Consider the following 12,256-nt stretch of genomic DNA (forward strand, 5'->3'; position numbering starts at 1 on the left):
AGGAATCCTCTGGGTAATGCTGATGCTTTGAACAGGTTGTTGTTGTCTCTTTGGATCATACACCTCGACTCACACTTACCTCTCTCTCTCAGGTGGAGTTACACTACTGGGAAATGTGTTTAATAAAATCATTTGACACGTCTTTTTCCGTGAAAATTTGATAATATTCTATTTTCACAATTAAGAAATTATGAGACATAATGATCCCTGTTTTGAATGTTTTTCAATTTGACATTAGGTTCATAATACATTATTCAAAGTAAAATAAAACAGTAAAATAGATCTTTACCTGGACTCTGCTGTGAAGCATCTGTTGTTACCAGAGCTGCTCTTTGTCCGCAGAAATCTTTCCAGTCATCCATTTCACAAGAGACAACAAAAAACACAAAAATATATATTTAGCTTTTATACTTTCAGGTCTTATTAAGACCTGATAATTACCCAGGTCTATTTCCAGATGTTTCCGACATTCAGGCTTGTCTAAGAGGCTTCGTCTGCTAAAAGAAAGAATTATATATAAATCATTTTGAGGTCCCGACAAGTCCCTGAATCAATAGCCTCAGGCTCCAGGCTCCCGGCTCCAGGCAGGTGTGGTGCGGGCAGCTTAAATAATTAAGTACATGGAGAGAGGCAGAACTGAAGTCCACCAGTCGTCATAACAGAGTGGAGGATATGGGCATCGTGTTACAATGTTAAAAGCACGTAATTGGAGTGAGTAATTGGCCAGTTTGGGTGCTCGAAGGGGCCTGAAAGTGCGAAGCAGACATGGCAGCCCATTGATTACAAGCCCCTGGGGGGTCCAAGCAGCGCCTGCCAACATTAGCTGTTTTTAGTTAAAAGCAAAGCAGACGACGGTAACAGAAGACAAGGCCTCTTGACTTTGAAGAGTTGTCGTGTCTAAGGTCAGATTCAACAGGTTTGAATATAATACAATGAAAGTGACAGGTTTGTCTCTTGAACTTACCTTAGTGGTTTTGATCTTGTTCCCTGTAGCACAGCTCCAGCCCTTCAGATCAGGAAGGACTTTGCATTCCTCCCCGTCCAGGCACGGATGCATCTGGCACCACCACTTCTGCTCCACTATCGAGGCTAGCAGACACACGCTGGGGTTAGAAATGTATTTTTTCAAGCTGTCTTTAGGCCATCAGGCCAGTGTTCACTTCATGAACTAATAAAACGTATTCCAATAGATGTCAACAAATAAAACCTAAAAGAAATCGTGAAAGAAAAAACGAATCATTGTTGTCATTCAAAGTCATGTTCCAAGACCTGATCCTACACCCCAATTTATCTCTAACACTGCATCTCTGCTAACGAAGCCACAGTGTTTCCCATTTACTTTCTACACTGTGGCAACCCGCCATATTCTAATTTTTTCCACCACATTTTTATAATAAACCAAAACATTTGTAACGCTCCTCATAATAACATAGGACATCTCTTACTTGGAGGTACAGGTCTACAGGCCACTTGCAATATATTGAACGAAGATTTAGCTTAAAAATCATGATTGCACACATGTCTGTCTTTAAGGCCGGAGCATGCTTCTGCGTTGTCACGGGCCCGCAAGCACGCAGTTTTAACGCAGGACTCGTTGTCATTCATGGTTTTCCAACCGTTGCGCATGTTGCCATGCAATTCCTCGCCAGAATAACGGAGTAATGTTTTTTGTCGAAGTCGGCTCTTCTTCGTGTGTGGCACGGAGAAGAGCGATTTATTTACATTGCCACGGCGGCTCCCCAGAGCCTTTTTCTGGCGGAAAAATCCGCCGGTCAGTGACGGGTTATACTTGTGGTCATAGTTTCGGATCTCTTCTGCCAAGTGGTCTTCTATTTGGTCCATATAAGTTCTTCTAAATCTTCCGTGGTTTCCGGGCATGAACCGGAAATGCGACTCCGGAAATGATGTAGTTAGCAGACCAATCACAGCCCTTGCGCGCGGGTGACGCTTGCGGGGCTTTACCGTCTAGTTAGAAAAATTGGCCGCCGCACGTAAGGACGTAAGAAGGGCTACGATAGCACGTAGGGGGCCCGGCAAGGCTCTTGCGCTTCCGGGCCCGTGAAAACGCAGAAGCATGCTCCGGCCTTTAGTCGGCATCCCGTAGGCTGGGAGCCAATCAACAAGGTAGTGCATGAGTACTTTACATGTGTCTGACCCTGCCCTGATCACTATCTGCTGTTCAACAACATTGTTGATTTAGTTAGGCAGCGTTAATGATTTGATGCCACTTTTGTTTTCAATTCATCTTAGCTGATTTAATCACTAAATGCTGTTTATTTTCATATTGAGGAAAACATAATTAAGATTAATAGGCGGAAAAGAGCTTTAAAGCGATAGTAGAACTTTTGGATCCGAGGCGCATTAGATTTCGGTTCTGTGGGTTTGTCATGTTTCCCAATCAGCATGAAATATTCAGATCTGGGACTTTGCGAAGTAAAAGTGCAAGGATTTGACACATAATGATCTTTTTATTCAAAAACAAATTAAAAATAATATTCCAAACCTGCTTCAGCTTCCTGCTTTACTCTGAACCTTAATTTAGGACATACTTTATGTTTTGTTGCAAGCACACCTCCGTGATGTGGTGAGCTTGTGTGTCACAATCTCATGGATTCGGAGACACACATCCATGTGTTTAAGACTGAAGCACAGTTTGTTGGGTAGATACAGTACATGTTGTAGCCCACTGTATATGACTCTCATCATTTGAGAACCCCCCCCCCCCCCCCTGTCGCGGCCATAAAAGAGAGCATTAAGCTTCTGCTACTCCATGGTGCAAGACTTCATTTAAATGTGGGATATTACAGAGGTCATTATCTACATTCCACACACCCTCCACCACCATTAGTGCTCTTCCTAATGAAGACAACGGTTATTATAATCCACATATAACACCGGAGCTTCGCCAGGGTAAATTGCACAGAATGGATACTTTATGATACAAGGGAATCAATTTGTATCACACAGCTACGGTTATAGCTGCAGCGCGGCGTTAAAAGCTGCATCAGGTCAACTGCAAGCAGATGGTGGTTGTGGAACAGCGGCTATTAAGAAGCCACAAAGGTTCCCAGTGAAATGAAATGGGCGTTTTGATGACCAAACATACATAAAGTGCATGGGACACATTTCACTTAACAGTTAATGGTGCTTTTAAAACATGAAGTCTGAAACCATCTGGGAGCCCCAAAAAATTCAATTGATACTTTAAATTAAATTTCATTTATTGTGGCTGTAAATCTCTTCTCTGACCTTGATAATCAGGCATGTGTTTTGCATGTTTATGCAGTAAATGACTTTTAATTCAGTTCTAATGCTGTTAGAACACAAGGAGCTGAGCTATAATCAGATTTTTATGTTCAGGAAAATCACGACATTTATCCTCTGATGAAACACTGGAATGCTTTAATTACATCTGTGTGCCAGTATTGAAGATCCCAGTGTTGGGCCTTTGGAACGTGGCCAAAGCATGTTGTTCTGGAATAAGTGTGACATTAACTCGCTGAAAACCTACAGCAGATTGTCACTTGTAATTTAGTTGTTTTATGAAGCGCTTACACAATTTTCCACACCAGGTTACTCATCAACGGTGGTAGATTTTGAGGCTGCAGATGGTTTATAGGCCAAAAGTTGCATGTTTTTAGATTTTGACCAGTGAAAAGCCTCCAGCACTAAGCATCAGTTGAGCAATGCAATTTATATTTACATAAGCACTTATCTGATTAATTTAGCCTTTTAATTTTAGCCCTTGTCTTTTGGTAAAATCTTACTGTGTTTTCTCTGTGTCTAGGAAAGATTTGTTTATTTTGTACTTGGCTTTATTGTTAGTTAAAATAAACTAATGAATGAATCTATGTCCACATTTGTTTTGAGCTCAATCTCTAAATATTTACTGTAATGTGTAACTATATTGATTTATAACCATACTAAAATACTAAGAGGGAGGAGTTCTTCTTAAAATACTTGCAGTGCATTTTGAATATAAATCCATTAAAACACTATTGATGCAGGTTGATTACTATTGGAGTAATCAAGCATTTTTATACGTGTGGTTCTGCTGCCTATAGGTCATCCTCTTCTGTTGAGTGCACATTGCGGTCATCAGTCCATCCGCTGGACTTAACCCGTAAACTGCTGCTTCTACAGTCCAGTGGATGGATTTAATGCCGATCTGATATTGAGTGCAGAAGCAAAGTGGGACATGTCTATTTGTTCCCAGTTAGTGATTCTGCGAGGGTGGAAAGCACCGCTCTATCTCCAGGAAAACCGAGGCTTTGCTGACACACAGCAGTTTCTCCTCTCATGATGAAGTAGTTATGTGATGTAATCTGCAGTTTCACTTCACTTGATCTGAGAGCATAACAACTCAGTTTAAAGCCCTTGAAGTTTCCTTTGTATTTATGCCAGTGTTTTTCGGCTGATCTGCCCCAATGCGGATGTGCATTTATCTCAAGAAGTCACCATATGTTTCACTGTCAGTGAAATGTGCAGGTATTTTCCAGCTCCTTCTTTTTGAATTACACATTCAAATATATTCAAATTTTCTCAGATGTCTGGAGGCTCATTTATCTCCATGAAAAGGAGGAGGTTGTCTCACACAAAGTTGAGCCAAAGGTAAATCCCTGGCTGGAGAAGAAAGAATAATTAAAAGGTTAAGTGCTGATCATTTTTTCTCGGAGATCACCCACAGAGCTTTAAACGGAGGCCAATGGCTCACAGCTGTAATTTGCAGAAAATGTCAATAGCAAAATGTCAAGGAAAAGGTCAAACATGATTGGGTCTAGAGTTCAGCCACAATCCTGCACTTTTTAGACCAAAGCGAAGCAGCCACTTCAGTCTGACCCATTAGTATGCTAAGAGGCCCGCTTAAAAGTCATTGACTTTACGGTCTGCAGTCAGCAGCTCCTCGTTCGTTCATTGGCAAAGAAAAGAAAAACTATTTGTATGGGCCCAGGATTCACCGGACTCCACTCACGTGCATTTAGGCAAATATTGCAAGAGACATGTCAGACTGATGCAGTTCATGTCATCATAAATCAGGCAGCTCTAAAAGTTGAAGAACAAAAACTACTGCTACTAGAAGTTTTTACTGTTTAAGTATTTCTGTCCCAGCTATAGTTGGGTGCAGAGACCCTGTGCAGAGTTCCTACTAGGCCTGTATCTAACGCATCCAAACACAATGCAGATTTCAATGCCTAAGCACTGTACTGAAATAGTTGTCCTGCTTACAGGCAACATCAACGCACGTGCCCATAGTTAACATTACACTTAACTTTTGACGCAACCCACTCTCTACATTAGCCTACAGTTAGCTATTAGCTTCCTCAAGTTTTTAAGAGTTTTGCACTATTATAATTTTGTTTGGTTGGACGTCTGAAAACATTGCCTAGATATTTCTCTGATCTTTGAAGTCCGCACATGAAATGAAACTACAGTACCCATGTTTGACCTTGTGTCAGAGATAAACAGATCTTTTAAACTTGGACTTATCGTGGAAAGCGTATACAACTCGACCAGTCTGGTGTGCGCAAGTTTTTCTTGTCCTGAATCTTTTATTGCACCTCCTGTACCTGTCTGAGCCTTTAAGCCTGGTGAGCGGAGAACGCTGTAATCCTTCTGACATTTTATAAACTAAACAATTTATTGGGAAAATAATTAAAAACCCACACCGCATGGAGATTTAAAGTAATTTTAAATTCATTAATTCAGATCACTCTGTGTAGTTATCTCAAGTCTCTTCTTCATATAGCATAAAAAGATTTTTGTGCATAATATACGTAATACAAGGATTTGTTATTGTGTAATTAGAGAAACAAGTTGTAAAACTTCAAACAATACTTATTTCTTTTTATGCAGTGACAATCTGATCGCAAGACAAAGCTTGCTCTCATTTTATGTTGTCTCCTGACAGCATCTCTTAGAAATATGACTTAAGTGGGTGCACTGGAATACTTATATGATGATCTCAGCAAAACTAGTGCTCAAGATTTGTGGAAAGGAGTCTCAGCAAAAAAAAAAAAATAGAGGATAGCCCATGAAATATTCAGCTGCTGGAGCGTACCATCTACACACGACGGGGCGGCTCTGGTGGTGCCGGCCACTTGCCCAGGAAAGCAGGAGCACTTCACAGTTTGCGACCGCTCCTCGATTTTGTTCTTGTTGCAGCAGCGGTGCAGCGCCACCACCTCGCAGGTGCCCGTTCGGACCTGGTGCGCTGCTGGAGAAATGACAGGGAAAATGGAATAATCAGCAGTGGTGTAATAGTTATTGCCTTCATCTCCACACCCACTCAGCTGGCCTTGGATTGAGTCCCATAAGAGATTCTCTCCTGGGTCTCCATTGCCGGCTCCGCTCCATCCCTCTCATCCGTCTCAATAATGAAAAAAATTACCAGGGAGAGCAGACTAGTGAGGGTTCCTTTTATCAGAGGGTTCACATATTCCCATCTTTATATGCATATATTCTTTTTAAAGTATCATTTGCTTGAGTGGCCTAAGATTTTTTTAAGCACCTCATTTTCATTTTAGGCTGAATGCTGGTCTTCATTGTCTTTAGATAATGTAAGAAATGAAATGGGTAGTTCAGCAAATTCATTATTAAATTGGGGGAATCACAAGAGATAGTTTAAAAAGAGATAATGGTCAAACAGAGGCCGAGATAATGAGTTTTAATCTGTAAAAAAAAAGTGCTGTATCCTACATTTCCCACAATGCAACAGAAACGATGATTTGCTTCCACTGAATTTCAGTGTGGTGTTTTGCAGCACATGACTGCTAAACTAATGTGAATGTGAGATCGGAGGGGTGCCCCTTTAAACTTGTGTAGTGTTTGCTTCAGAATTTTCCTTATTCTGTGATTTAAAACTTCTTTAATGGTATGAGTCAAGCTTGAAAAACATATAAAAAAAACATATAAATCCCATCATGCTGTGCTCCTGACTGGGCCCTGGCTGGTAAATAACCAAATCTGTATATCCCATCACATTCATAACACATATCTTCTGTAAGAAATGATAAGCACTATTGCACAAAGACAACGGTGCTCCTGCAAATGCAGTGAATAATAAAATAATAAAAACTGGTTTCACAAATGTTTTCTGGGGAGAGTTACGTATTCCTAATAAATAACATATGAACTTTAATTTGATTTACTTCTAGATTGGCATTATGACATCATCAGGGTCATGGTCCCTTTAAGACCTCAATGGAACTGAAACCAGACTCATGACATTATAAGCATAATTAAGGACATTATTATTGCTCTAATCACTCCCTTTCATATAAACACCTCAAGCATGAGATGTCAATGGTAGAAAGAGATATCGATCCAAATTTTCCCGATGACTCAAAGCACTTTTAGAAAAATAAATTCCAATATTTGAAGGGGAAAGTGCAGCGCTGCAGTTTTAAGAGACGGTTTCCAGATCACGCTCCGATGTCTGAATTATTTAGAGCCGGAGCTGCTCCATTCTCTTTTAATTGCATGTGACATTTTCATGAGTTGTCCTTCTGTGGAGATGCTCTCTGCCGCTGAAGTAAACAATAAATATGATATGACTGTGTGAAACGGCTCCACACTGCAGCGGCTCAGCTAAACCCACTTAATTACACTTTTACCTTATATTTGGTGGATAGAAACAGTTTCCAGCTACTGGAAACAGCAACTGCTGAGTTTTACTGTGGTAGAATCAGTTATGAGACAGATTAATATTTGACTATCAACAACTGATTTAGCTGTGTTTTTTTCTCTCTCGTGTAGCTGGAAACATGATATGACGCATGCTCCAGGAATAGAATGTGGGCTCAGGTACGCATGTGTGGAATGTCAGACTAATGCTGACCAATATTTTAGTATGAGTGGAACCATGGGCTTGTACGTCTGATCGAAACGAGTATGCAACTCCTAGCAACACGGAATGCAGTAAACTAAGGTCAACTCTTCGGATTCTCAGTCCTGGACACTTCGGCATGTGGATGAACCAGTTGGGGATCAAACCTACGACCCTCTGGTGCTTGGTGCACAACTGCCCAGCTAGAATAAAGCTGCTGGTAGAATATACACTAACTAACTCACTCGACACTTCATTAGGAATAAAGAGTTAAAACTAATGCAGACTATTACATTTTATTGCACTGCACCAGTGAGGAGGTTATGTTATTCAGTTACCTGTTATTAATATAAATGGTGTGATAAAATAATAGTAACAGTTATACTGCGGTACAGTTAAACAGCAGCACAAAGTGCAGCCTCCAAAACACCTGAATAAACCCCTGTTTCAACATTATAACCTTAATGAAGGACTCAGATATTGCAGGGCTGTTTTTTTAGCCTGCATTATTGAGTTTAGTGATTTAACAGCAGGTAGAAAAGGAAAAAGATATATATAAAAAAGAAAAAGACAGACAGGAAACATAAACTCCGTGGTGATTTTACATTCAACTGTTGATTGCATGCTTGCTTCAACAGCTCCCCCCCCCCAAAAAAATACATCAAAAATAATGCAGGTTTGCCCAAAAGTAGCGGGATGCTTACTCAAGTGCAGCCAAAACAAGAAATGATCTGAAAGACAAACAGCCAGCCAGCTGAGCTGCTTCATATGTTTGTAAGAGGAGTGCTGCCAGTGTCTCTATAAAGGACACGCTTCACACTGAGAGGCTGCGGTGTTTCTGGCTGGATTTGGAGTTCTACTCGCTGACTCGGCTTCCCCCCGCCAGCAAGATACAGAGGAGAGCATTGCAGTCAGGAATCAGTGTGTCCTGCAAAGCCACGGTCCAGCTTTAATCATGCTGCGCTGCTGCTGTGACACAGAGGATCCCTTCGGCTCTCGACAGGCTGCTGCTGCTGAGGCTTTGGTCTCCAGAGTCTTTCAAAGTTGTATAAGACGAGGGTGCCATGAGATTTAAATATCACGATGCTCGGGTGTCCTGGTGGAATAGTGGTTAAGATGCATGTCGCTTACAGTAACTGCAATGTCCCTGGTTTGATTCCAGCTCGGGACTCTTGTTGAATGTCATACTCTTCTCTTTTTTAACCTTTCTGTCACTGTCACAAAAGGCAGAATTGATAAAAAAAGAAAAGCATTTATACATTCGGGTCATGAAACAAGAGAATGTGTGAGACTTTTATCTAAGATTAAAAAAGCCCATCAGACCAATGGCGCGGTTTCCCATGACAATATCTCTTGAACCTTCACTGGGTATATGGGGGCGTATAAGGAAAAGGGGAATCTGCATTTCAAGGAAATTCAATGTAGCTACAAACAGTGGACTGTATTTAAAGGTATATCTCGGATAGAAAGCACTGCCATCTTTGCGTCAGAGTTTTTGCAGTAGCGATCACGGGATGGAGTCACGGTAACGAGGTCCTGCTGATACATGTGCTCAGCCAATCATGAACCAGTCGCTGTCAATCATGAGGTTTCAAAACTGATTAAAACCAATCTCACTGGACAAATGAACCAATGAACAAACGTCAGGGTGAACTTCCCAGACTGACTGAAACCATCTTTGAGAAAAGTGTATTTGATTTTTATTTTGACTTTTTAGTTTGGCTCATACCTCATTTACGAACATAGCGGAGGTGGGATTCTTGACCTATACTGCAGCCAGCCACCGGGTGGCCATCAAGACGCTTTTAGCTTTGCAGAGCTGTTATCCATTAGACATGTTGTGTTGCTTTTCCTTTAGCTAAAAGGCAAACTGTAAGGAATGACATCATAACAACAAGAAAACACCAGAAAAACGTAATATCTTTGCTTAAATGATCAGAGTTCATGTGAGAGCAGACAGGTGCAATATGTGCTTGCAGAACTTCTCAAAGGTAATTACACGTTTCCAGGTTGATTCCCCGAATCACCTCAACACAGGTGTCACAGTGGAAAGGTCTAATAAATATGTTTGGAAGAAATTCAGCAACAAATTGTGTAGCTTCAGACAGACTGAGCTGCTTTCAAAACCCACATCCAGGGAGTCAATCATCAATTATGTTTCCAATAATAGAAACTTCCCTGAAAATATAAATAAAGAAATGGGGGCACAAAGCTGTGCCACCATACAACATTTCAAAGATAGCAGATTAAAGGTCTGAAATGAACATTCTGTCAAAGGAAAGGAGATATTTTGGACTTCTTGTCCTCTTTCATAAATTATCTTCCTCCTCTTCCCATTTCTTCGTCCTCTTCTTGCTCTCCAGGGCAATCTTATCTCGAAGTTTGATAAAAAGCCTTTCACTTTCGTCTTTAATGCTCATTTCTGTCATTTTCCAAGCACGACTTGGTGTTACATAATCCAAATGTAGTCACATTAATAGCAGGGATGTTTCCCCTCAAACTCGTACCGCATTATTTCTACTGCTACTGGTAAGGTCTGTTAAAAACACCTCAGTTGCTTAAATTTGTGATTGAGGCAGTTGGGTTTGTTGTGTTGAACTGAGTGAAAAATTCAGAATAAAGTATTTATGTAAATGCCTGAGTACTTTCTGGAGCAACAATTATCACCACCAGCCTCATTGAGGAACACGGTGTGGGTTATACAGAGTCCAGTCCTGCGGCTGCGAGTGACTCAAAGCAGAACCCCACACTCCGCTTCCAGGTATTCTGGTGTCATGATTATCTGCTCAGGACAGCTTTGCTCGCCAGCGTCCTCCATTTTCATAGCAAAGCAATGCAACATTACTGACTCCTGCTAGGTCAAGAGGGCAAACAAAAGGTCAAGCTGATGGTAATCGCCCTCTGCTGGCTCAGGAGACCAACCACTTCAGACGGTCTGATGTGTTTCTAGACTATATATTCACATTCAAATGGATTTTTGACTTTCGAATAGAATTGATGGTTCCATCATATATAACCTTTAAGATGTGTTAAACCCTCAAAGCTGCTTGGGATCAAATTCTGACCTGCTCTTTTGACCCAACTCCAACATAAACCGCCAACACTGAGCCGGCTATCAGACTGTATTTGGGTTTTAACCAGACACATGTTCATTTTAGCGAATCTTTTGAACCAGACTTGCTTTCAGTGAGAAGAGATTGGCTCTTTCTGTCTGTGCGGCGCTGAAATTGCTCTGCTTGAGAGGCTCAATGGTTTAGTCTCTGGAGACAGAGGAAACTGCAAATAATGCATAATTTGTATCATTCATGAGGCTGTTGTGAATGATAATGTAATCATCGCTTTGCTTCATGAACAGCGTAGTGTGCAGCCAAAACTCTCAGACGGAGAAACGATCTGTGCAAACCTCCATAATGACAAGCAGAACTGTTGTGTTAACATTGACGAACAGCTTGTCCCCTTTCTGTTGTTTAGTAGGTGGCGCTTTGAAGAGGGAAACATGAGGAACTGCTTTACTCCAAACACAATCAGTTTCAAGGAGCCAGACCCAATGCAACGGAGCATGAGGATTTATTGTTTCTTCTTCACACTGGGACCTGTAGGGGCTCCGACTCTTGGTTACTGCTCTCTCAAGGGTGAACGCAGAGTTTTCCTTCCTGGGCAAGATGTGTTTTTATGCAACACATATGTCATTTTTAGTGCAGAAGGTCTGAGGTGCAGCGTAAGCAACAATCTTTGATGCATACTATAACACAGGATGTACTGTAAGTCAGACATCAAGGTCACACACGTCATCGTAACATTTACAACAGGGAGGAGAAGCACCTTTAAAGACACACTGCAAACTGAAACTCCACCTGCACCACCTCAGTGCCACATGTCTAAAAATACACAGTGGGACCAATCAAACGTATTTTCTTACACTTAGGTTTGAGTTCCCGCATAGCAACATGTGTGCTGATTCTAGCCAAGTGTTTTCCCATTGTGGAAACTGTAATTCAAAGCTGAAATGTGTCTGCGGAGATCGCGCTAATACAATCTGAAGGTCAACATTTTAACTCTCTGCACCCACTCTGCCAACAATCAAATATAAAGGTACTGTGTCCTGAGATGTGGCACATTATGAAAGTGCCACAGAGATGTATCCAATGTCTGTTGTACTTTTCACATGATATAATAAGCCGATTTTCACATAACTGAACCATACTGTGGTTCAAGGCTTACCCGAGAGCAAAAACAAAACAGTAAGTAAGTAAACTAAAAGTCTTATAGAGCTGAACAATGTGACTCCACAAGTAAAAACCCCTTCATTTTCTGAAGAGATATTTTGATTAGCAGCCATAATATTTCAACCATCCGAAGCAGACCTGGCATAATCTACAAGACTGTCAAATAACGTTTTGACTCAATGGAATTGGGAATTTCCTCCAGAAA

At 41.1% G+C, this 12,256-nt stretch overlaps 1 protein-coding gene across 1 annotated transcript in view; it reads right to left on the reverse strand.

Moving 5' to 3' along the window:
- LOC133008668 (chemokine-like protein TAFA-2) overlaps positions 1–12,256 on the reverse strand; it is a 51,031-nt gene that overhangs the window by 5,978 nt on the left and 32,797 nt on the right. Inside the window, exons 3-5 of the mRNA XM_061075928.1 lie at positions 6,059–6,214; positions 965–1,089; positions 290–346 (exon numbers count right to left, since the gene is read on the reverse strand). Of these exons, the coding sequence (XP_060931911.1) occupies positions 317–346; positions 965–1,089; positions 6,059–6,214 (311 nt within the window). The 3' untranslated portion in view covers positions 290–316. The remainder of the gene's footprint in view (positions 1–289; positions 347–964; positions 1,090–6,058; positions 6,215–12,256) is intronic.

Source organism: Limanda limanda, chromosome 1 (genome assembly GCF_963576545.1).
Source record: "Limanda limanda chromosome 1, fLimLim1.1, whole genome shotgun sequence".
NCBI lineage: Eukaryota > Metazoa > Chordata > Actinopteri > Pleuronectiformes > Pleuronectidae > Limanda > Limanda limanda.